Source organism: Curcuma longa, chromosome 12 (genome assembly GCF_044706935.1).
Source record: "Curcuma longa cultivar G26 ecotype Majalengka, Jawa Barat chromosome 12, ITB_CL_G26_1.1, whole genome shotgun sequence".
NCBI classification, from domain to species: domain Eukaryota; kingdom Viridiplantae; phylum Streptophyta; class Magnoliopsida; order Zingiberales; family Zingiberaceae; genus Curcuma; species Curcuma longa.
Window position 1 is genome coordinate 10,344,557 of NC_133872.1, and position 27,188 is coordinate 10,371,744.

At 40.9% G+C, this 27,188-nt stretch overlaps 1 protein-coding gene, 2 long non-coding RNA genes and 1 pseudogene across 3 annotated transcripts; 3 read left to right on the plus strand and 1 right to left on the minus strand.

Annotated features, from left to right (window-relative positions):
• Positions 1-2,532: 2,532 nt before the first annotated feature.
• LOC141843624 (subtilisin-like protease) lies at positions 2,533-4,773 on the plus strand. Its single transcript, XM_074731671.1, has one exon. The coding sequence runs from the start codon at positions 2,533-2,535 to the stop codon at positions 4,771-4,773; it is 2,241 nt and encodes a 746-aa protein (XP_074587772.1).
• A 2,173-nt stretch (positions 4,774-6,946) lies between these two features.
• On the plus strand, positions 6,947-7,724 carry LOC141842739 (uncharacterized). Its single transcript, XR_012602982.1, has 3 exons — positions 6,947-7,170; positions 7,345-7,504; positions 7,610-7,724. It is a non-coding gene; the product is annotated as an uncharacterized LOC141842739 (long non-coding RNA).
• LOC141842738 (uncharacterized) lies at positions 7,719-8,250 on the plus strand. The gene is made up of 3 exons (XR_012602981.1): positions 7,719-7,773; positions 7,868-7,939; positions 8,017-8,250. It is a non-coding gene; the product is annotated as an uncharacterized LOC141842738 (long non-coding RNA).
• Positions 8,251-10,651: 2,401 nt separating this feature from the next.
• LOC141843436 (serpin-ZXA-like) lies at positions 10,652-19,224 on the minus strand (annotated as a pseudogene).
• Positions 19,225-27,188: the final 7,964 nt, after the last annotated feature.

Consider the following 27,188-nt stretch of genomic DNA (forward strand, 5'->3'; position numbering starts at 1 on the left):
CCTATTAGGATTTTATCCTTTTTTTACAAGTTAGGGTTCTGGATCTATATAAATATCTTATGAGTTATGTTTAAAAAAGAAGAAGTTTTAATTTAATAATATTTTTGGTAGTGCAATTTATTTCTCTATCTCTTGTTATTCTTCCGAATTAATAGGTTTTAGAAGATTATTTTCGGCGTTCGCATTAGAACCACTGAATTTAATATTATCCGTAGGATAATCGCTATCCTGTCCGACATCATGTGAGAAATATAGGAATTCATGGCTTAAATGAGTCAAATGCCATATGATTTTGACTCTCAGGAGATTCAGCACCGTCAGAACTATCACAATACTAATTAGTAGCTAATTGAGAGGTGTGTTGACATTTAATTTTTCTTTTTTTATTTATCACTCATGAACCTGCAAATTAGATTTATTAATTTTCATAATAGATGCATCTCTAATTATATTATGTCTTTTTAAGAACATTATAAATAATGATTTATTCTATATTTTATCATCAACAGATATCCAAATTAGCATTCAGGTATGTAAAATAATTATTAGCTAATCTTTTTATTATAGTATTTAATTTTGTTTAAATTTAATTTATTAGCCATAATTGTAATATGTAGTTTCTTCTTATTTTATTAATAATATATCTTATTATACTTTATGTAGAATTGAATACTACTAGTTAGTTTTGGAGTGAGAGTTGATGTTTTCGTTAGAAGGTTTTATTATCATTGATAATGTATTTGGATCAATTAGATTCATATACGTTGGTAGTTAAATTTGATATATTCATCTTTGTTGGATCTTTGTTGTATTGGATTTGATATGTTGGGATTAAAGTTGAAAACTTGTTGGATTGATCTTGATATGTATCATTTTTAGTATATGTTATGTTGTTTGTGAATATATTAATTTGTGAATGAGTTGAAGATTTGATACAATTGTATTCTTTGTGTTTATGTTTGTTAATTAGATTGTGATGTGAATAGGTTGTGTTGTGTATGTGAATGTATTATGAAAATCATCATTTGTGATAATGTGTTATTTGGTTATATAAATGTAAATAGGAAAATACAAAAATGAAGAGGTTCTGCTAAAATTTTAAAAAAATTTAGCAACGGATATTTAATATTTAATCATTAATTAGCAACGAAATTAAACTAACGTCGTTAATATTAGTGATGGATTTAAATATCCATCATCATTAGCGATGAAATTAAACTTTCATCGTTAGATATGAGATGAAATAGTAAATTTCACTTACAATGTTAACAACAAAAATTTAATTTTATCATTAATATTAATAATAATAATTTAATTTCATCTAATCATTCTCTGATCGATCATTATTTAATAGTTACGACGGAATATTCCATCATTGTCCTGTTTTTGCCTTGTAGCTACTGACGTCGGCATATTTTGTAAACAGAGTAGCACTAGCCGTAACCTACGTTTATTAATTGGCATGAGATTTGATATTCTGTGCGATCCGTTCTGCGCGACCCCGTGTGTGACACAACCGATCCACCGTCGTTGTCGCCGCCCTCGTCACGCTGTTCGATCACTGCCAGCCACCGGCCCGGGCACGATCGATGCGCCGTTTGCCGACGCTTCGACCGACGTCGATCGAATTCTGGCCGGATTGTGACCGAAATCCGACGCAATTTGGTCGAAACACGGCCGCAGTGGCACGCACCATTCCGGCCAAATCGTGGTCGGATTCTGGCCAAATCGTGGTCGGAAACCGGCCAAGGAAGGACCAGCGTGCAACGGCGGTCCTTCCTCGGTCGGTCTCCGGCCGTGGTTTGATCGAAAATCGGTGCGCACCACTATCGTCGCATTCCGACCAAATTGCGTTGGATTTCGGCTACAATCCGGCCGGAATCCGACGCCGGCCGATGCGTTGGCGAGCGGCGCACGTCATGATCGTGCCCAGTTACCGGGGTAACCGCTGGCGGTGGCCGGACGGTGCGGCGAGGGCGGCCGGAAGCGGTGGAGGTCGAGGGGCAGAAATACTGTGGAGAGGATATTCTCACATTTAGATGGTCAGGTGTTAACGTACGATCGTTTGTGGAAATGGACGACTGGATTATTCTTCCGACAGAAGCTCTGCCGCCGGAACCGGGGCGTGTACAACAGGTATATTTCAACAGAACGATGGATCATGTGTCGCGCATGGATGTGCACTGTGCACGAGGAAGTAGTGCTAGTTACGACGACCTTGCCGACGTAGCTGATAACAAAGTCAGTTATTGACCTGGTCGCTCCCCGCTTTCCAAACAATGATTTAAGGTTTTCGTCATTGCATTCTCCTCAACATTCGAAGCCGACGAACTGCTCTCCTTTACATCTCCGCCTCATGCCACTCGTCGTACACTCAATCTCTTCTACAGCACTATTTAATCAGCCAGCCGGCCGGCATCCTCGTCCCACCATATCCATCCACATTTGCAGGCTGCAGCCTTCTTCTTCATCTCCTTAACACCCATCACTATATAAACTAATGTAGATAGCGAACAAACACATTCTCCATTAATGGAGATCCTCAAAGCTTCCTCCTTCCTCTGCATAATTGCTCTATTCCACCACCTCTTGGCTCATGCTCATGCCACAGATGCTGCATCTCCCCGAAGCACCTACATCGTTCACGTTCGGCTGCCGACCACCGTCGGCGCCTCCTTCGACCGCCAAAGCTGGTACAAGTCGTTCGTCACTGCAGTCACTTCGGAGTCGCATTTGCTCTACTCTTACACCAACGTCATGAGCGGCTTTGCTGCTCGGCTGACGGAGTCCGAGCTGGCCCTCATGTCTGTCGTCCCTGGGTTCGTCGGCGCCCATAGGGACCCTAAGTATCAGTTGCTCACCACCCACACCCCTGCCTTCCTCGGTTTGAACCTCCCCAATGGCATCTGGAACCAGTCCAATTACGGCGAGGGCATCATCGTCGGCCTTCTGGACACCGGCATCTTCCCCGATCACCCTTCCTTCAGCGACGCCGGCATGCCGCCGCCCCCGGCCAAGTGGAAAGGCAGTTGTAATTTCAATGTGTCGAGTTGCAACAATAAGCTCATCGGCGCGCAAACATTCCTCGCCGGTTCGTCCTCTGCGCCCCCGATCGACGAAGAGGGTCATGGCTCCCACACTGCCAGCACGGCCGCCGGCGCGTTCGTGTCGGGTGCTCAGGTGCTCGGGAACGCTCTCGGAATCGCCGCAGGGATAGCGCCCATGGCGCACATCGCCATGTACAAGGTTTGCGGACCCGAAGACTGCTCTGGCAGCGATATATTGGGCGCGATGGATGCCGCCGTGTCCGACGGAGTCGATGTGCTCTCGCTTTCCCTCGGCGGTGCTTCTGTGCCTTTCTACGGTGACCCAATCGCGGTGGGAGCCTACGGGGCCATCGAGAAAGGAGTGTTTGTGAGCTGCGCTGGGGGCAACTCTGGCCCTTCGCCGAGCACACTATCGAACGAAGCGCCGTGGATCCTAACCGTCGCGGCGAGCACCATGGACCGGAGCATAAGAGTCACCGTGAGGCTCGGAAACGGCAAAACCTTCGACGGCGAGTCTCTGTACCAGCCGCAGGCGTTCTCTCCCACGCTATACCCTCTGGTGTACGCCGGCGCCCTAGGCGGCGAGAAGGACGCAACCTTCTGCGGCAACGGCTCGTTGGACGGCGTCAACGTGAAGGGAAAAATCGTCCTCTGCGACCGCGGCGGCGGCATCGCGAGGATCGAGAAGGGCGCCACCGTGCAAAGCGCTGGGGGCGTTGGCATGATCCTGGCGAACCAAGAGCCAGACGGTTACAGCACACTCGCCGACGCTCACTTCCTCCCGGCGTCACACGTGGGTTTCGCCGACGGAGACCAGATCAAATCTTACATCAACTCCACTGTCTATCCGGCCGCCGGTTTCATCTTCAAGGGCACAGTACTTGGCACCTCGCCGGCGCCTGCTATCACGTCTTTCTCATCGAGAGGTCCCAATGCCGCTAGCCCTGGGATTCTGAAGCCCGACGTCACCGGCCCCGGCGTGAGCGTCTTGGCCGCGTGGCCGTTCGCCGTCGGACCACCGTCGTCAAACGTAAACGCCACAGAGGTGCACTTCAACATCATTTCTGGGACCTCCATGTCCACCCCTCATCTCAGCGGGATCGCCGCCCTCATCAAGGCCGCCCACCCGGATTGGTCGCCGGCAGCCATCAAGTCGGCCATCATGACGACCGCCACGATTTCCGACCGCGATGGATCTCCGATATTGAACGAACAGCACCGCCCAGCCGATCTATTCGCGTTGGGGGCCGGCCACGTTGACCCAGTGCGAGCCACCAATCCCGGCCTTGTCTACGACCTCTCCGCAGAGGACTACATCGGCTATCTCTGCGGATTGGGTTACTCCAGCGTGGAGGTGACGATGATCGCCCGGAAGCCGGTGGTTTGCCAGCTTGTCACTGCCATTGCCGAAAAGGACTTGAACTATCCTTCGATCTCGGTGGTTCTCGGCGGCAACGCGACTAATTACGTGACGGTGCAGAGGACGGTGAAGAACGTGGGCTCGGCGGCGTCCATCTACATGGCCATGGCGGCTGCTCCCGAAGGAGTGGAAGTTCGAGTGACGCCGAGTGTGTTACATTTCACGACCGTGGGCCAAGAGCTGGAGTTCCAGGTGGAGTTCAGCACGGTAGGCGGCGGCGGTGGCGGTGGAACTGGAGGTCACCTGACGTGGGTTTCGAGCAAGTACGCGGTGAGGAGTCCCATATCGGTGGCATACCACAACTAGTTTAACCTAGACGAAGGTGTTGGTTATCAATAAAATCTGACCTGTAATAGCTGCCCTATTTTATGTTATAAGATTTGTTCATGAGCTATTGGTCTCGTAGCATACAAAAACAAATAGATTTTCATTGGGTTGACATTGACATTTAACAAGAAGTTAAACAACAACTGATGTTCTTCGTCAGGCATCGAACAATCTTTTATTTGGGATTTTCACTGTTGTCGATCCTAATTGGCGTTTGAGCTACTTCTTGACCACAGGCATCAGGCATTCAAATTAAAGCTGTCCTTTTCAACTACAATTTTGTATTCATCTTGATTTGTACTTCACCTCCTTCTTCTACTAGATAATTTGTAGGGAATTTTATACAATAAACGACAAATCGTAGTGGAAAAAGACCTAATATACAAAAAAAAATTCATACAAATTAGATCTACAAAATCCTATTTAATAGTGTATACCTTAATTTAGTGGAACTTTCATTTATCCGACTCGTCCAAACGGATCTCTTGCAAACACTACTAGAAAAAAAGTTAATAGACAACGCCCCAAAGACAACATTTTTTAGCAAAAGCGTTGTGGTTTTTCAATTTACAACGTTTTTAGTCAAAATCGTTGTCTTTGAAAATCAAAAGACAACGTTTGTTCAGAAAGCGTTGTCTATTAGCGTTTATTTTGGGTCAACCACAACACTTTTAAAAAATCGTTGTCGAAAACGTTGTCATTTAGCGGAGTTTTTGCCAAAGATAACGCTTTTAAAAAGTATTGTCGTTGAGGGTTGTCGTTGAGGGTTTAGAGGGTTTATATCATTACAAGAAAAATGATTTTAGAAGACACTATCTAATGAGGCATTTTAGTTAAAATGCATCAAAATGTAATTTTTGAGGCACTTAAATTTTGAGTGGCATTTTTGTAATAAAATCATGAGAATTGTAATTTTTTTATTTTTCTTTTCCTTTACTTTTTTCCTTTTCTTACTTCACAGAACCCTATTATTACGGTAACAAAAATAAACAACACTCTTTTAATTATTATTGGCAGTTTTCTTTATCTATTTAATTATTTTTTTCCTTTTAATATAAAAGTTAATCGTTTATCTATTAAATTGAACGGTATCTAGTACAATTTAAGTGATGATAAAATATTTTATACACTCTAAAATTATTTGATATTTTATAAAAGAAACTGTAAAATACCGAAACCTAAAAGGGTTATTTGTAATTAAATAATAATAAGGAATAAATAAAAAAAAGGATGAAAAGATTCGTCTCGTGAAGACAAATCCAACGAAACTGGTTTGAGTCAAATCGGAGATTGTTTGGTTAGTGAACCAAGCGAACTAAAGTTGAATCTGATTTGTTATAGTAATCGGTTCAATCGTCTTAATAAATCTTAGGTTTTTAATTGAGTTTAGCCCAATAAACATGGTTTAATGGTGCCGATGTGGGTTTAACCGGTTTAGGGTTCTTTAAAATGTAAATCAACCGAACGAAGCTTTCTTCTTCCCTGCCCGCGCCGCATCGCTTCTTCCTCCTCCCTTCTTCGCTGCTGCCTATCGCCGCTCCACCACACGCGCCACCAGCTGCGATCGGCCATCCCGATCCCGCGCCCGATGCAGCTCCGCTGCGTCTTCCTCTCCCCGCGTTCCCTCCGCCGCCCGACGTCGGCACTTTCAAGCCTGCCATCGATTGTCAGCGAAGGAGATCTGAAGCAGCCTTCTTCCTCCTTTGACGTTGAGGTCCTTTCACTCCGCCGCCAACCTTTCGTGAGCGTTCCTATTTGGTGGTTTCTTGAAACCCCCTTCGTCTCCAGCAGTGCCTTCGGTGGGATCTTGCCACGCGACATCGCCGGCTACAGCAAGGAGATATCGGAGAGTTCCCTATTCAAGGGTACAAGCTGGGCGATCGGACTTGAGCTAGGCTGTTTTCCCGAAGGTTGGTTTCCTCTGTTTCTGCCGGAGAAGAAAAGGGAGCTCGTTTGCCTCCACCCCGACGTTGTCTCCTTTGCAACCGACAGTCGGATTTCTGAAATTCGGTAAGAGGAAATTGGGATACAGATTGCTCCTGATATAACAACTCATGCTATGGTGAAAGTCACACAAGAGCACAGCACCACCTAATCTGCCAAAATCCAGCTTGTCGAGCCACATTAACTCTAGATGTCGGATACTGTAAGATGTTCTTGCTGCATCTGCCATCATTACGATGACAACAAGGATCCTAGTCTATGGTTATTTTGCAATTCAGATCCTCCTTATCGTGGAAAATCATGTGGTATGTCATGCCACTTGAAATGTGCCCTTAAGCATGAAAAAGCTGGCATATCGAAGACTGGGTGTTCCCCAAAATTGGATGCCAGCTTCTATTGTGTTTGCTGCGGGAAAGTGAATTGGCTGATCGGGTAATCAACTTTTAGAACACAATGATTTCTAACTCATATCATTTACTGCAAGTTAAGCATACATTGCTATGTTTTTCACTTTATTTCATATCATAGAACTTATTGAATAACTCATGCCGGCAAAGATACTATTGCTCTAGTGTTTAACAGACCTTTTATGCATCATTTCTGCAGATGCTGGCGAAAACAGATGCTTGCTGCAAAGGAGGCTAGGCGAGTCGATGTATTATGTGAGCGCTTATCTCTGTCTCACAAGATGCTCAAAGGAACTGAATGCTACAAAGAGCTACAAAGTGTTGTCAACTTGGCTGAAATTTTACCACTATTATACACTGTAAGTTTAGTGAGCCACAGTTAAAAAAGGTTATTTCGTTTGGTTAGGTGAAATGTTAAGACAAAGGATATTATCAATTAAGTAAAAGAGAAAATTTTGTTTTAGTTGCTTGAGAAACATTTTGGAGCTGCTTTGAGAGAGTTCATGGCACAACAATTAGATGCTGCAAAACAACACGCAACTGCAGTAATAGCTTCTTTGAATGCTGTAAATGCATATACTGAATGGGCTCCTATGTCTGATCTCGCAAAATATGGTTTGATCCACGGGTATGCATATATTATTATCTGAAACACCTACTCTTTAGAAACATACATAACTTGAAGATCTCCCTTGATAGGGATAACCATTTCTTCCTGACAGGTGTGGATCCTTACTGCCTTATAATGAATTTCGCCTCCATGCTTGTGAGTTTTTTAAGTTCCTTTCTCAAAGGTATGATGTATGCATCAGAAAAAATCTGTGCCCGTGCTATGGTTGATCAATGTTTAATCTTTGTCTTGTACATACAGGAAAAGGCCCACTGATAATACAGCTGTGGAGTTTGATTCTTCAATGATGCCTGTCTGCCAAATTTTAATGAACGTGTCAAGAGATTTTTTCAATAAATCTCAAATCAAATTTTAGTGCAATTGATGAAACTGAGATTGAGTTTATGGAATCTATATGTGAGTGTATGGTAACTTTAGCTTCTTCCAATGTGCAACGTATTACTGGTGATGGAGCAATGACTTCTCAATTTCTTCAACAGGTGAGACCTAGAGCCTTCTTATATTATGCAGATGATGCTCAAATAGTTCCGTTCAACATATTTGTTAAAATGAGTAGCATTTTCGTTCAATGTTTGATAGATCAGATTCCAGAAGTATCAGGTGTGGGTAATGTTAAAGTTGGGTTCCTTAAGTACAAAATTCTTTACAGCAGGTTTTTAATAGATTTTTTATGAAATGATAGGGCACAGCTTTTGATATACTTGTTTAGAAAACAATAATACTCTTTTTAAGGGCCCAGCAGGGCTCACTAGGTGCTCTAACTAATTAAAAAAATCCTTGTCTTCCTTGCCATCGATTTTGCCATCGCCCTCACACCACCGATCATCCGTTCTCAAGACAAAGTATTTTGATTCCAAATTATCTTAGGATGAGAACCTTAGAAACATTTCAAATAGAGTGAATGAATCACATTGGAATGCTGATGCATTGTGAACATGTGCGTTCATCAGCATTATTTAGCATTGATTTGGCCACATTTCATGAGCATAACATAGGATATTGCACTCTATTTGGCGGTTTATGCTTTTGCCTCTTTAATTATTCCGTTCTCCTTGGATACATGTCTTTGTGTGATGTTTTGTCTTGACAGGTAAACAGCATCGTCGTGCCGACCAAGTGGAGCTGGCCAGACTTGTTTGCACAGAGCTCAACACGCCCTGGCCGTGCTGTTTAGCACGGCCGTGTTGTTTGCTGTGAAGCTGTTCAGAAGGCTGCTGTGTGACGCCCAGAGATCAACACGCCCGGGCCGTGCTGTTTAGCACGGCCGTGTCGATTACCAGCCTTTTCAGATTTGAAGCTGCGCTTGTTTTCTGCTCAGAGTTTAGCACGCCCAGACCGTGTTGAATGACACGGGCGTGCTTAAAACCACGCAAGGCTATAAAAGGGCTGCGAAAGAAAACGAAAAGGGGGATCCTGACGGCTGGAGGAGGGTTTCTGGAGGAGGAACGCCTGGGAAGGAAGCATCTGGACGAATCGGCAACATCGGAGCGAGAGATTAGATTGGTAACCTCTTGTAAAGGATGATTGGATGCTTAAACTCGATCGTAATGTCTTGCTGTGAACTTTCGTTTATGGAGTAGTTTACTTAATCTCGAGATTTGGGAGTACCCTTTTGATGATTGATTTTGATTGATATCTTGCCTTCTTTCATTAATCCGATCTGGTGTTGACGTGGTTTCAGCGAAGAGTCTTGTTTATCTTAGGAAGTTAGGGGATATACGTAACGGTGAACCCTATTTCCGGAACTCTGAATATCATCTAGGATTGTTCCTTCTAGAAGTAGTGACAAGATATTCTAGGGAGGTTTGCGGGATTCATGTGACAGTATCCTTAGCTGATTATGACCACCTGTGTTACTTGTTATGAAGGAGGGAGTTAGGTCCTAAGAGAAATTCTCATGAACAATCCCGGTACTAAATGGAGCTTGCCCAATTCGATTGTACTCTGAAGCGGCAGTAGGACTAGGGAGGTTTGCGGAGGTCACGTGACAGGTCCTCTTAGCTGAATATAATCACCTACGCTCGAATGCCAACGAAGGTAGAATTGCTTTAGGTAAGTACAACTGAGGAAGATCCTGAAAGGGGCCCTCAATTGAGTATAGGATAAACATGGGGAATCCGTCAAAACATCAGTAAGGGTTAATGGAGAGGGTAGGCTTATCTTCTGATTGATGGTTGAAGTGGGGAAACCATTATCTCGAGATTTCTTCCAATCCCAATCTAGCCAACCTTACTTCTCGTCAGCTCACGTAGCAAATTCTCTCATTTGATCGACCTACTTCATCTAGATAACTAAACATCACACATCGTCTGGTGATTAAACAAATCCCTGTGGATCGATATTATTACTTGACGACATCCGTGCGCTTGCGGAAAATAGACCATCAAAAAAGTTGAGTTGGAGACAACCAAAAGCCTTTCGGTCGATTAGAACAACTGTATAAATACAATTTGAAAGTGAATTCTCTATTCACTCGGAAACAACTCGGGAATCAATTCACAAGCACTCCTTTCGGTCGATTAGAACAACAATATAAATACAATTTGATAGTGAATTCTCTATTCACTCGAAAACAACTCGGGAATCAACTCACAAGCACTCAGAAGCATGTCGCTCTTCTTGAACTCACGTTAAGCAGCACGACTACACTTCAACATACTTTAATTATTGTTATTTATTTAAGTATAGTCTGCCAAATTATTTTGTTATTTGTACTTCATTTGATAATTTTTTATAATGTCAAATTCTAAAGATTTAAGTCACATTAAATACACTTATCACTTAGTTGTTACTTTTCTTATTTGTAATTTTATTTACCATTACATTATTAATACTGTTTAAATTAATTTTGATAATCGTTATTCACCCTCTCTGACAATCACAACCATCCTACAATATTAAAGAAACACGCATTCAAATACATTGTTGATGCTGTCCAGTAGCTTAATTAGAGGTGAAGCACGAATGCTACAAAAATATAGAATCTACTCCAGCAAGGGATTAACAACATGCCCCATGAACAACACTGCTTCACTATCCTCTTCAACAATTGCAAACATAAAAGGATGGTCAGCTACAAAATCCACAGGAGGACGATAACAATTATGGTTGAAATCCAACTGCAGTAGCTGCAGCTGCAATGGTGCCTTCTTCGTCAACCTCAATACTAGCCTTGTGGTGCACGCTTGAAATATATAACTTACCTCCCAAAGAACTCAATATCATCTCTGTGAAATCTGCTTGTGCCATATCAAAGGGGGCTCTCATCCCCATGTCTATCAAGATCTTGGATGCCTCAAATCCATGTCCAATTTTGAACTTCGGAATGATGAAGTTTCTTACTTCAACTCTTCTAGCACGAGGAGTGTGTTGTCCAATGAATCCGGGATCGGATGACATCCTCTGCACCAGTTCATTGAGGCCATTTTTCTCATCAGGAAGAAATATTAGCATGTAAAAGCGTCTCTGACCAGGCTTCTGGTTGTAGTACAGCTTGAGTACTTTAAAGCCTCTGAATTGGGAAATGAATTGATCTTTCTTGGTACTCATGAATGGAACTTTGACTGTGCTCCTATCTAAGAGATGAAATGTTCCTTCTTTGGTTTGGGAACTATCAAACTTGTCAGCCCATGCACCTTTAAAGTATAGAGCATTAGCAATAATAAGTTTGGTCAAGCTATCCACTGAACCATCAGGAATCAGGTCTTTGATTAAACCATTGGTTCCCTTGTGAACCCACTCATTCACTTCTTTCACCACTTCGGGAGCCTGTCCAATGCACGCAATGAGCTATTAGTTATTTTGTAAATGATCTTGCACAAACAAAATCCTCAAAGATTTCTGTAATTCAAAAAAGCAAAGGGTATACTGTATTTCTCAACAACATATAATTAATACTTTATGATACATGGATAGATCCATCAATAATCTCAATCACTGAACCCCACAATAATATACTCTTTTTTTCATAATTTTGGTAATATTTGTGGATTCATCTCTTTGTGGCAAATCAGACCGTGTTGATGAGACATTTTACATTTTTAAGACTCTTCGTTAGTTAGTGTCATTCTCTTTAATTTGACTGTCTTCAGAACTCACTAAAGATTCTTTTAAACAATCTTTTAATGGTTGTGAGATTTAAGGCATTCATTGCCCTCAAGCACCTAACTAAATTAGTTTGGCAAGAAAAAAATATATATGTTATTGAAGTTGGGTACACTTCCATTCTTACCATTTAGTGTCTATGAAACTTTGTTTATAGGTTAGTAAGAGCTGCATTTCGCATAAATTGTCTACTGTCAATGGTAAAATAATGTTTAACTTTACTGATTATTAATATTGTACTCTATGACACTGTCAACTATCAAAGGAGGATTGGATGGCATATGAAGGAAGCTCATAGACTCTAGTGCATTCAATGGATCGAAGGCTTAACACGAGGTGGACTTGAGGGCGAGGAGCATCAACACTGTTTAAGACCTATTGGCATGAAAATTGTGAGAAATTATAAGTTATTGTAATCTCGGACCTTTTCTTTTGAGCAATATCATCGGGGATGATATGTTAGTTAAAGCCTTCGAGGGATAATATATCCCAAGTTGTAGGCTATGACAGCTAATTCAGAGATTTTACGTAGGTTAAGTGGTGTAAACTTAGTGAAGGAGGTTTAGTTGATTAGACCAGTTCACCGACTAGTGTGTCAACTGAAATCAAGGCTTGAGTGAACATAAATGTTTTTTTCAAGCAACTACCAATTGGATGTCCAGTCCACTCAACGAGGCTTACGCATTTGACTAGACCTCATTACCAATCAATTGTCAATATAAGTATTGGTGGCTCAACAATAACGTTTGATAGGGTAGTCAACTTGAGGTGAAAAAATGTATTTGTTGGAGCTGTGCTTAAATAAAAACTTGTAGAATTTTTATCTTAGAACATTACAAGAAAACATCCTTTATTTTTCAATGAATGTAAATGTATGCTTGTTCAAACTCTCCTAGGGCTTGCAATCCAAGTTGAAAGTTTCAACACAAAAATCCTTGATAATCTCCTCTCGATAAGATTTTCATTTCATATTCTATTTGAGAGGAGTGCTTCATTGTAATAATCCCAAGGATTGGATTGTAAGAGGTTTGCTCCATTGCCACAATGAAGTAGCCACTTTAGTGAACTAGAGGGAGTGACAAATCATACCTCATAGGTAAGAGCAAAGTCTTCAAACCATGTAAAATATTCATGTTTGTATTATTTGTTTATTCTAATTATTTTTGATGCACAAAATACTTGACACAACAACCAATCTCACACACGAGCACCTTAAAACAATTAATGAATTCATTTATGTTTGTTTTGCAAGAATTTTACATTTTGGGTTTTGTATATTCACCCTTCTGTAGTTGGGTTGCTTCATCAATTCTAAGATGGTAGAAGGGCATAGGGTTCTTATTTAACAAGATTAACATCTTAGAGCCATTATCAGTAACACTTTTCACTACCAAATTATGAGGGAGATTTTTATAAACAAAGGTGAGAAGAAATATTCTGTATTTCTTATTAACAAACCAATACACACTTTTATAATTACAATGGGAATACATAAAGAAAGAAAAGTACTCTACCTAAATAAATTATTCTAAAGAAAGAAAGAAAACTATTCTACCTAAATAAATTATTCTATCAAATCACTCTAGTCGATTATATCCTATTTGCATCCTTGACGGGCTCTATACAATAATATAGATAAAATATTTGATTATTTCCTACAATCTCCCCTTAAATTTGGCTGTAAATATTGATGAAACCAAGCTCGCCTTCAACAACTTTATGAGCTTATTCAAACAATACTTTTCTAAAAAGATCAGTTAGTTTATGAGATGTAGGAATATATTCAATACTGATAATGCCTTCATCCACATTTTCTCTAATAAAATAACAATCAACCTTTATATGTTTAGTCCGACCGTGATGAATAGGGTTGTGTACTAATGGATGACTTATTATCACAATAGAATAGTATTGTATCTTCAAACTGAATTTTTAGGTCTTCCATCACTCTTTTGATCCAGATGAATTCACAAACTTCATGAGCCATAGCTCTGTCTCCGCTTCAGCATTATAAGATCGCAACGATCGATAGAGGGGGGGGGGGGTGGTAAATATCGATTGCATCTCTTCGTTAATTTTGTCATGTTCGTTCTATCAGATTGTACTTACAGCAGAATAGTAAATAAAGCAACAATAACAAAGGACACACAAGGATTTATTTGGTTCCCAACCCCTCAGGGTTAATACTCCAAGACCTATGTATGGAAGGCACCGATCCACTAGCATATTTCCTTTTCAAAACTTTTCCGGAGATGAAGAAACCCCTTATAGATTTTAACGCAAACACAAATAAGAATGAAGTACGAGCATATAATATAAAATACAAACAAAGTTTCGTCGATCAATTCGGAATTCCTAAGTCCCTGGCACTCCTGAAGCTATCCCGGTCGAACGAGCAAAGCCTTGTTGCCTTTTGAGCACAAAGTCGGAGAGTCGAAAGTAGAGAATTGATGATTTGAACATCGTGCTCGGGGTTTCTTTTATAAACCTCGATTAGTCTACCAATAAGCCTTATCAGTCTACCAAACCTGATCAAATTTGATCCAAAAGACCAAGTACTTCGCAATCTAAACCGAGCCTCACGATCTCGTCTTTATCAAGTTTATCGGTCTCCTAACCAATTTTTTGATCTACCGAACTAGACTACTGTTGTATTTGAGAGGTGTCCTAAGGCAATTACCTTAGATAACTATTTATTGGATAAATAAAATCACTATTTGAATTACATTCTCTATGTATTTAATTTGACCTTAAACTTAATTACTGAGATCCACAATACAATGCATATCATGAAAGAAATTGTGATTTAATTATGTACAATGAATATCTCTACCTATGTAATTATGTACGTATTGAAATATTTTATAGTCGATGAATTGATGAGATTAGACATCATCAATTCTGTAAGACTAGCATATATTAGACTCTTTGATTTTACCAAGTAGTTAATCCAAACTGACTGAAAACATTAGGATGTTGAGAGTTAACATATGAATGCTGGTTGAGGGTAACTAGTTTATCAGAAGTGACCTGCCATGAGACTTCATATAGTTCTATAAATGTCTATGAAGATCTCATTGCAGCTCGAATTCAAGTTTCCTTCGACTTGAGATATTCAAGTCATCTTAGTCATATAGACTTATACTTTGACATCTTAAGCAAACGTCTCTACGGAGGTATGGATCCGGGATGATTGGGTATAAGTCGAAGTGCTCGAAGGTTATTGAGTAACCAACAGAGGATTCACCACTCCTTTTATTAGGAGACGTATATCATATAGCCACTTGTCAGAATTGTTACTCGTAAATCTTTGGTAGCCAAAGCAGAAACATGTCAAGAGGATGATCCTCTTGGACAAGTATTTTGAGTAACTTGAATCCGCAGGATAAGAAACTACAGTTTGGGCTAGATGTGACATAGTCAGCTTAGTGGGGATTAATACATAGACCATATCCTGAACTAAGCGAGTATAAGATGAGTGAAAGGAACAGATGCACATACAACTGTAGCTACTGAAGAGTTCAGAAGTGATTCTGTAATCAACTATGATTTTTCGATTAATCGAGGGTTATGATGTATTATTACATGTCACTCATGATCGATCCGTAATTAATGGTTAATTATGGGCGACCAACATAAATTAAAAATCTATAAAGTCACATGCATAACAAGTTTCTCCAAGAGATATAAAACGAGTTTGATAATTTGATTCTCAAATTGAGAGAGATTGTGTCTGGTTGGATCAGACGAAGGTCAAATATAAAAGATATTTTGTCGGAAAGGATGCGTGGATAAGCCAAATATTTTGAAGACAAAGTGGACCCTCTTTGGTGTAATTATAAACCAAATTGATTTAGTTTTAATTAAAGGTGGTTTTATTTTGAACTAACTTGGTTTGATTATAAACCAAACTTAAGGCTAACGGTTTGGAGTTTGAGTTAATGAATGCGGATTTTTGATTAGCAAACCAAACTCGTTAGAGATCTATAAATACAACTCTTATAAAGAGTTATTTATTAAATTTAAAAACCTAATTGTTAGGTTTAAACGTCAGCCCCCTTCTTCCCTTGAGGTGTATCCTCCGCCGAAGCCATACAGCCTCCCGGTTGCTTCTCCACCGAAAGGTGCTATTGTGGGCAATTGTTGTTGCTGGAACAACCACGCCATTAGGTTCGCTACTCCTTTTTGACAGCAAACCATTCGACCTTCGAACGGTAGAGTTTCTTGTTGCCGCTAGCCAAAGGATCCCTTCCAAAGCTCACCACTGGCCATTAATCTTCCTAAGATCAATATCCTCCAAAGAGCTGATCATCCCGGAGCCAAAGGAAGCTACAACCGATAGTGGAAGTAAGGAACACGAAGAGAAGCAACGGTTGCTTCTCCACCGAAAGGTATTCCTTCTTCCTTTCATTTTGGCTATTGTTCCTGGGCAATTGTTGTTATTGGAACAACCACGCCATTAGGTTCGCTACCCCTTCTTGACAGCGAACCATTCGACCTTCGAACGGTAGTATGATCACCTCCGTTCAATCCGATTCGTATCGTCGGGTTGCTTTGAACCACCGGATACAAAATCGGACCGTATATCCTCTCTCAGATCGCTTGTCTCTCCTTCGACTAGTATCGAAATGAAGACACGACACGTGACTTAAGGAAGTATGTCGAAAGAGATCTCAGCGTGAATACGAGTAGAGGCAACCTTGCTCAAGGTAGTTAGTTGATGTCGTTTTCACTTTGTGTCATTTAAAAAGTATAAATTGTTTATGCTCTTATTTATGATTATATTTGTATATGTGTGTATCCTTGTGTAGTTGTTATGCGTAGATAGTAATAAAATATTTATTACGCTTCCACTACATATTTAGTGAAATATAAATTTAAAATACGTATACTGGAAATCCAAAAGTGGTAAGTCAGGGTTGTCTACCGACCTGGCTGAATACTGAGTTGGGGTTGCCGAGTCGGGGCGTAGGACCAAGCCAGTCAGCCTTGGAGTCATGTCTGACTTGCTATCAAATCAGACCATATCTTAACCTTATGGACCCAATCACACCGACCCATAACATACCTAAATAAATTATTCTATCAAATCACTCTAATTGATTATATCCTATTTGCACCCCTAATTGGCTCTATACAATAATATACCAAGAAAGATAAAATATTTGATTATTTCCTATCATTTTAATTCATGGAGAAGGAAGATGGAAGTTTATTGTAAATTGATTTTCAAGTAGCTCTTGCAGTTCTAGAGGGTATGAAGCTCCAAGAGATCAAGATGAATATTTGATGAATGCTTTCCTTACTCAAGAACAAAACAAAATTGAAAAGTACAAGAGTGCAAAATATTTATGGGAGAAGCTCACAGAATTGCATTAGGGCACATCAAAATCCAAGCTTGTCAAGAGAGACCTTTCTAAGAACACGTGAATACATTCAAGAGGAGGGAAAGACAATTGTCACATAACTTGACTCATATCTAAGGGGTTCATCAATGTGGCCATGAGCATTAGAGAAGAAATCACAAATAGAGATATTCTTTAGAATGAACTTAATGGATTCCTAAGAACTCTCCACAATGGTCTTTAATTATAGATGCATATTCGATGTCAAAGGATCAAGAGATGTGTACACTAGAGGATCTCTTCTCAACAATGGAATTACATGAGCCAGTATAGATGTTGAGAAGCAAAATTGGCAAATCCAAGGAAAAGGAGTACCTTTCTTGGCTTAAAAGGAAGAAAATAAGAAGAGATTCTTCATCTTCTTCTTCTTTCATCATTAGAGAATGATGAATAATCACAAATGGTTTGCATGGGGAAGAAAGCTTGCAAGAAGAACCAAACTCGAGAAAAAGAAAGATCAAAAAGACACTCAAGGGAAAGAAGGAAAGGAAAAGAAATGAAGAGGGTTGTTAGATCCTTCAATTGTGATCAAGAAGGGCACTTAAGTGACAATTGCCCAAATTGAAGAGAAGGGGAAAGAAAAAATAGAATAGAGAAAAAAATGAACTTTCTTTATGGGCAACTTGGGATACATCCAAGTCTAAGGAGTAACTACCTAGCACTAATGACACTAGCTAACAATGTCCCTTCATTCAATGAGGGGGGAGTCTAGCTCAAGCAAAGGAGGAGGGGTATCACAAAATATGGATAATCAGGTGGATTATACTCTTGTAGAAGAATTACTTGATATAATTGCTAGCTTGTGTAAATCCTTAGAAAAGGATAAAAGCAAGAATAAGGACCTAAGTCAAATCACAGGAGGCCAAATTTTGCCAAATCCCACCACCTTGTGATGAATCACGTGATGATGATCATATTAATCCCAAGTTAAGGAACTTGGATGGCAATTAAAGCCTTATGTCACAAGTGGGGACTTAAACCAATTATTAGAAAAATTCTCTCATGGTTCTAAATATTTAGGCATCATTTTTGAGAGCCAAAGGATTGACCATAATAAGATTAGGTTAGGATGCAACTTAAAATCTAATGAAAAGGGCTACTCATCAATCATAGTAAGAGGTCAACCCAACCCAAAGAATTTATCACAAGACCTTCTTGGAATGCAATTAGCTAACAATATATCCAAGAAGTGGGCCCTTAAGAGGTATTTAGTAAATTCTATTAGCCCAATTTGTATTGGTTGCCCAAAACCTTCTTTCTTTTTAGATTAGGTTAGGTGGTGTCAATGAATGGGGAAAATAGTTATTTCACTCCTAGTGAATTGGCACATCAATTAAAGTTTATAATCTCAATAATATGATTCATGTATGTTTGTAATTCCATTAAATGGGCAATTAAGAATTGAAATATTATTCAAGATAATATTGCGATCGATCTCTTACTCGACGCTGGAAGTCAACCGGCTTTGCCACGGCTCCGTAGATGCTGGAGGCCACCTCTTGGAACGATGACCTCAAGATCAACGATCCGTCCACCCACACGCCGTTGATGAACGACAGGTGCGGCGCGGCTTCGTCGCAGCTGCTCACGCGGAGGGTGGCCATGAGTTGGTCGGCTGCGAGGTTGAGGTGATCCATAGTCGGGTAGCCCAAGAAAGAGAGCATCTGGTCCAGAGTTGAGCCCTTGGCGCCGGCAGCAGCGAGGGCCAGCGCGGCGTGGAGGGAGATCGGGGAGAAGACGAAGTTGGAGCCAGAGGCGGCCGCCTCGAGGCCGGCGCGCTCGGCCAGGCAGAGCCATGCGATGGCAGCGGTGGAATTCATGGCGGTGCTAAGTGGAAACAGGAGACGGAGTGGGAGCGGCGACTTGTTATGGCACCGCCAATGAATGTAAATAATGTATTCATTAGGAGCAACTGCTCCCTCAGCGTTTAGGAGCAACGGCTCCTTCTGCGTTGAAAAGATGAGTTGGTTACGATGACTTATTGAATAAGGATCGAATAAAATAACATATTTTTTATAATGATGCCTGATCGTGAATAAGAAAGGAATCTCAAAGCTGTCGGCCATTTGTCCAAACTGGGACACTTTGCTTTTCATCCTTGAAGCATAGTTAGTCAATTTATTCGGATCAATACATTAATACATTACAGATGGTTTAAATGTCAATTCAAAATTATTGTCATGCATACTCCTTAAAGAGAATCGCTTGGAAAGATGAGAGGACCTGAAAAACACTTCAAATAAAGGGTTAGAATAGCACAGAGGTAGATCCCGATAAGACACTCCGACGTTCAAGTTAGGGTTCGGTGTGAGAAAGGAGTTTAATGACTTGAGAAAATTGGGGTAGATGTGTGCGTACCTGTACCCATGGGCATGTATTACCTTTTTATAGGAGTTGATCTCCGAAATATTCATAACCATTTGAGAAATATTCTAAGATATCCGTTTCAGTTTTTTAGGAAGATTCTGAAATATTTATTTAAGAAATATTTCAAAATATTTCCCTTATTCTTTGGGTGAACCAGTTATTAAGATTTCTTAATCTTAAAAATGAACCGATCTTATGACTTTATCCTTAATGAGGTGTCATTATCCTGCCATATCATAAGCCCCCCGAACTAGTCTAGGAGAAGGAGGTGTAGTCCGACTGGACTATGCTGAGTTGTCATCAGGATACCTTAATAAGGGCGATCGTGTGAAACCGTTGAAGTGGTAAATGTCTTATGTTGAAGGGACACAGTGCTTCTCTTCCTTCACTCAATTTGAGAGTTGTTTATTGCTTAAACTATGATTTGAAGATGCATCGGAATTAATTCGTACAGATGAACAATAGAATTTTTTTATATACAAAAGATGAAATCCGTCACTCCAATGATCCCACATGATCGGTTCCATAATCATCTATGAAGAAGTAAATCGAGAAACTACAATTGGTCACGACGAAGGAGGGCATTATCTCGACTTCGCTGAAATTCGAATTCTTATCCATTTCTACAACTATGTGTTGGATTTAATTTGTTAAGAGTGGGCTTAATTATAATTTGTATATACGAATACGAACCGAACTCATTTAAGTGATCTAATTAAAGTTTATCGGATTTCAGATTATTGGATGTGGATTAAAATATGTAGAATCCGTTAATCCGTTTCGGTATTATTGGATATGGATTAAAATTTATTGAATCTATTAATCCGATTCGATATTATCGGATAAGGACTAAGTATATAGAATAAGTCAATCTATTCCATTATTATCTATAGGCTGATAATGGATTAGGTATCTATATATAGGGTTTAGTTCCTAAGGGTTTAGGAGAATTGACATTACCTTCGTTTCCCATTGGCAAATGTTTTACGGCGCCGTCACCCTAATTCCCTTCGAAGACCTTTCTTTCGCTTCCGCTTTATTTTTAACCTAATTCTTCGAATTAGGTCTGCCTATCCTCCAGCCAGAACTTCCACTGCCTAGTCTCTAGCCAGAACTTCCACTGCCAAGTCTCCACTAGAACTTATTTGTGCCTAGCCTCAATTAGGATTTTCCTGTGCTACCTACACACTCAGATCAGCTTATCAGTAAACATCATATACTTAACTTGAATCTTTTGCTATGATCAAAATCAAGGTTCGATCATTTGGCGCTTCCTGCACCAACAGAGTGGGTGAGGACACATTCCCGATAAGGGGAACAGTAGACGTTGGTTTGGCCTAGGGTTTTACTGAAAATCTGAAGTTAAAATCAAAACAGTTTGTTTAAATTGTTGCTTTACTGCTACTTTTATTTTGCACTAACTAGTAATGCAGGAAAGAAGGGGTTGGAACTTTGTGTTCCGGACGCTCTTATCTGGATCCAGGCAATCGGGCTTTCAGTCACCCGAATTAGTTTCAAGTGATCGAACGTCAGCAAAATGGGGTCAGCAAAGCGGTGAGGTGGCAAAGTCCTAGTGGTCGGGACACCTCAGCTTCTAGGCGCTCGGAAAAATTCCAGGCACCTCGATCTGGATAAGGCATTGCAGAGTCAAGGTTAATTCGAAACATCCACGTCAGCATACAAGCGGCCGAAAAGGGATACAAGCGCAACCGAAAGTGTCAAATCAGCAGTGTCGATAGTGGATCGACAGACAACGTGGAGGCGCTCGGAAAGGCTTTCAAGCACCCAAATCACACAATAAAGGAGCCTCAAGGGAAAGCCCTTGGATTATCAATCTACGACCTAACGACGATCATCTGCACGAAGAAAGATCATCCGGAACGTTGTTGTCATGCCTAGGAGCTACATCAAAATCTACACATTCTGTCGGTATAATTGTGCTTTACATTTCTATTCATAATTTCTAAGTCTGTATCTATGTTATTAATCTTATTTTTTGTAAAGCGCCTAACTCCCTTTCGTAAGAGGGGAGTTACTTAGTGGATTGTCGTCGAAAACGATCTCTTGATCGTGGGCCTTGGAGTAGCAGTCAATGTTGTGAACCAAGTAAAATTTTATGTACTTGTATCTTTTCCGTTGCTTTCTCTATTTCATATACGTAAAGTTTTATGGGTTTTATCGAAAAGTGTGAAAACATAACGGAAGCGCTATTCACCCCCTCCCCTCCTTAGCACTCCCAACGATCCTACATAATCTTGTATTTGCAGGCAAAGTTTGGATTCAAATAGATCGAAGTAGATCAGGGTGACTTGATATTTGAGCGACCAAAAGTAGGTCCAGGCAATCAAATATTCTATTAAGCTTAGACATTGATGTGGTAGGAATAGAATTTGACTCCGAACAACCATAAGTGATCTAGATGACCGGAAGACCTCAGTACACAAAACAGAGCTTATCTAGATGAAGAAGTGACACATGGGCTTGCAGGTGACCGAAAGTAGATCTGATTGACCGGACATGAGATGATCAATGAAGACCAAGCTTCAGATAAAACAAACCAAAAAGTCTTCTGATCGACTGAAACAATAGTATAAATACAGCTCAATAGTGAACTCTCAAACACTCAAAAACAACTCGAGAATCAACTCATAAGCCCTCAGAAGCTTGCTGCTCTTCCAAAAAGCTCTCATTAGGCAATGCGACTAGATATACTTTAGTTATTATTATTTATTTGATTGTAATTTACTTAATTATTTGGCTATTGTATTCCATTTGATAAAGTGTTGTAAAAAGATTTCTCTACCTCTTAAAAAGTTTCCAAAAGGAGAAAAAATATCAATAATATACATAGAGCAATTAACGGATTGATATGCTTGTAAAAAATATATAAAGATGTAAAAATACACTTGTATGTAAAATACCGAAAATGTGGGGGTTTTAATTGAAAATAAACTAAATTTATATTGAATGGGTTTGATCAATTAAACCTAAGTCAATTAATATGATTTAGGTTGATGGGTTAATAGGATAATGGATATTAGGGGTTAATGGGTTATTGGATGTTAATACCCAACCCGGTAAGGAAAACTTATTAATATGGCTACAGTAACCTAAGTTTTCCCAATCGCGATTCGGGGTTTTCTTCGTTACGCCGCAGCCCTACTTCCCAACCGCGCCTCCCTCTGTTCGTGCCGCCTTCGTTGCCAGCCGAAGCCACCGCCCGACGCCTCCACCTTCGCCGCCCATAGCACGGAGAGGAAGCCCTCTTTTCCTTCCCCTGCCGGCGAGACCTCCTCCCCTAGCCGCACGCCTAGCTTGACGCCGTCGCGCCTCCCTTCCCACCGCTGTTGTTGCCGCTTGGAGAAGAAGCCACCACGATTTCCCTTCCCAGCAGCTGATCGAAGACGCTGACCGCAGTTGTTCTCCTTCACCGGCGAGCAAGTAGGGATCCTAGGGTTGTGCTTAAGCCAGGGAAATTTGGAATCGACAGTGAAGAAGAAGAGGAACCGAAGATCTATATAGGGCTTAATCAATCTGATCTTGAGGTAAGAATCTTGCTGATTCTAATTGATTATCAATGAGTGTTGTTAGTAAGGGTGGGTGTGATTAAACAAATTTGATTAATTATGATGATTAATCTAGTTTAATTAGATTTGTTTAATGGTTGGTTAATTAGTTAACAAGTAGTGATCAATTGCTTGATTAATTAGTTTAGGGTGTTTGATTTAAACTAATTAATGTGGGAATTGAGTAGCTTAGATAATTAATGAGTAGTTAATTAATTAAGTTTAATCAAATTAAGGTTGAGGGTTAATCGGTTTAATTGAATAGGGAGATAATTGTGTTTTTGTTTAATTAATTAAGTTATCAATTGTGTAGTACAGTTTATTAGTTGATTTAATTACTGTAGTTAAGTAACTAATTTACGGATTTAATTATTAGTTGAATTGATTACCTAATTAATAGATGATTAAGATGTAATCAAAAAGGGATTTATTTAATTAGGTTAATTGAACTAAATGGGTTAGATTAACCTAAGGGTGGGGTTAGGTTATATTAGTTGAGTGGAATTAAAATATAGGATTTAATACTAAAAGTGCTACGGTACGGTTGTAATAAATATGGTTTTATTGTTTATTACAGGACCTTGACTTTTATTGGTCCTATTACGTACGAGGTTCATATTTCTGGGGGTTCTAGTTGTCTTCGATTGTCAGATCAGGTGGGTACCCCTGTACTTGGTCAATACAGGTCCTCCAGTGCATGAATTATTCTGTTGTTATTCATCATGTTGATACCCTTGTTATGTTGCTATTATTCAGTTGATGCTTGTTGATATCTGCTTATTGATACTTTCCTGTTGACCTTATGATGATCTGATGTTAAGTTGCTACACTTGTCATTCATGCTAGTACCTAGTTGATCCCTTATACCTTGTTGTTGATATATGCTGGTTGACCTTAGGATTTCCTACCTATTGTTAGATAACTCTTAACTGTTGTAATCCTGACCGATGATATCCTTTAGAGATCTATGTTGAACATGCTAAATGATTGTAGCTATTACATATTAGGATGATCACCATCCATTCATATCATTGTGGTTGTTGTTGTTGGTGGATCTTACCTGCATCATGTTGTGGTGCCACATAGGTAAGAGGTTGCACCACAGTGGGGTGCGACCAGGACTGGCTACATCGCCTCCTGCCACACTGCCCCTCCCCACTTCTCTATAGTGGTGAGTTGTTGGAGCTGGCAGTAGGTCATGTCTGGCCCCCAGTTCACTGAGCTCTGGGAGAGTGACTGGGACGACGAGTGCGGACAGTGACGGATATTTTGGTTGCTATGGTTGCTACGGATTTACATGCACCGTTGGTAGGTTGATAGATATATGTAGTTTACTTACTCATATGTTTTCCGATTGTTGCATTGATATGCCATGATTGTTGCATTGTGTGCCATGTCATACATGATACATGTAGATTTCTTATTCAGTTGCACAGTAGGATTATGCCTATTCTATCCTGTTGATATATCATGACTTTTACCATGATCCTTGCTGTTCCTGTTATTTGTTGTTATTACCTTCTCAGTCTATACTGGTTGTTTCTTATTTTATTCCTGCTATGTATCTTGACATGCACTTCTTTCTGTACCCACTGAGTATTTAATGCTCACTACCCAGACCCTGGGGTTGTTTTGTTTTCTCCCCAGGTAACAGATAGGTACTTGGAGCTTGGAGATTTGGGTCGCTGCTGCTATCTCACCTCAGGGGTTTCTGTTAGTATTGCATTTGGTTTGTCGTTGTCTTTAGTTATTTACTATTTCTATGGATTGTAGTTATGGCTGGATTTGATTATGATTGTAGTTATGACTGGGGGACATTGTGAGTATACTTGTTATCGGATATTGTTTCGGATTTTCGATGTTTTCGCTTAGTATGTGTTGCTTTTGGTGCATATGAGTTATTTGTGCATGTGTTAGTATTGTGTGGCCGTGTAGGCCTTATTTTATAGTTGTTGTGTGTGGTTGTGATGTACATGGACGTGTAGTCCTTATTCCAGCCGCCTGTGGCTGAGTATGCATGTTTGTATTAGGGGAATTGTCATAGTTACTGGGGAGATGCTGCCGAAATTTTTCGGACGGCCTTCTCGGGGCGTGACAATTTAGTGGTATCAGAGCAGGTTAGGTTTACCAATTTAGTGTCGGATTTTCCCGTTGCGTTGTTCGAGTCGATTTTTCGGAGTCCGTCGGATTTGTTGTCGCGATTTGTAGTATTTCGGAGATTTCGTCATTTCATTGTAGAGTTAGAGTTTAGGCTTAAGTTAGTGTTCGCCGAGTTTGTTGTCTTGTTGGGTATGTCTAGTTGGTTACCTGACCCGAGTTGTGAGATGGACAGACAGCGGCATGAATTCTCCAAGCAAGTTGTAAGTAAAATTTCTAGCACAGTTATTCCTTGTTCTAGAAATTTATTGTAGTTATATATTACCAGGTGTTATTATGGCCCCTGGAGATCGTGGGAGTGGTCGGTTGCGGAAACGACCTGCTAGATATGTGGATACGGAGGATTCTGAGGAGGATGTGGTTCGTCAGGAGCCTACCCGTAACCCTCCAGTTGGACAGGATACTCGAGCTCCAGAGATACCAGATACTCGAGCTGCTCGAGATACCTCCGAGCTCCGGAGATACCAGTTATTACTCCGGTACCGACTCCAGTTAGTCAGACAGTGGATTTGAGCCGTATACCGATTCTGGCAAAGACGGTCAAGGATCGGTTGACACTATTCCATGGGGGATCTGACCCATGGCTCGCCCGCTCGTGGTTGAGGAGTCTATCAGACACATTTGTCTACCTCCCCTGCACGGAGGCAGAGCGAGTCGAGCTGGCGATATATCATTTACGAGATCAGGCCGTTACTTGGTGGGGGACTCAGCAGGCTATATTCGGGGACCGAGTTTCATCATGGACAGTATTCCGAGAGGCTTTCGAGAGACAGTATTTTTCAGAGGCATTCTGTCAGACGCAGCAGGAGGAGTTTATGAGTCTGAAGCAAGGAGATCGATCAGTGTCAGATTTCCATGCAGAGTTCTCCAGACTCGCGGAGTTCTGCCCTAGTATCGTAGCTCAGGATAAGGATCGACTGTTCCATTTTACGCGAGGTTTAGCTCCGTATATTCGTTCGAGGATGTCCAGCTGCCCCATCAGTACCTTCAGAGAGGCCCTGGAGCGAGCTCAGATCATTGAGTCTACTCAGCAGCAGCTTACGCGCGAGAAAGACACAGAAAAATCCAAGGGTCAGAATTCACAGAGATCTGGTCAGAAGAGGCCAGCTCAGAGTGCGGGTACACAGGATTCTTCTAGCCGACAGAAAGGCAAGAGACCTGCGGGATCTTCGAGTAGTAATCAGAGGAAGGATATTACAGAGGGGAAATGTTTTCGTTGCGGATCAGATGGTCATCGAGTTGCTGATTGCCCGTTTGAGCAGGCTGTTTGCTATAATTGCAAACAACCTGGTCACTTAATTGGGGACTGTCCCCGAAGAGCGCAGCTGGAGCGCACGGATTCTTCTACTTCCGGAGGACGACCTTCTCAGCCGGGACATCGGAGGGTACCATCGATATCCAGAGCACCTCAGCCGCAGAGATCTCTACCTACTACCGGACGGATGTATCAGATCCAGGGGAGGGAATATATGTTATTACCGGTAGATTCTCAGTCAGAGATATGTTACGAGGCGACTCCAGTACAGCAGCAACCACCAGCAGCACAGACCTACAGTGCACCTCCTTATTACGTCCAGCAGCCGACTTCGGTACCTCAGAGTCCGATTCTACCGAGTGGAGGCCACCTATTCTCAGCCAGCCGCACAGCCGTCCAGCACGGAGGTTGGTCGGGCGTATGCCATTACCCGAGATGAGGCTCAGCGGGCCGACGGATCGGTCTTTCGGGGTATGGTTTAGTTTATGTTATAATTGTTGATACTTTGATAGATACGAATAATTTATATTCATTCATGTCTAGATTATTTTTAGGAAG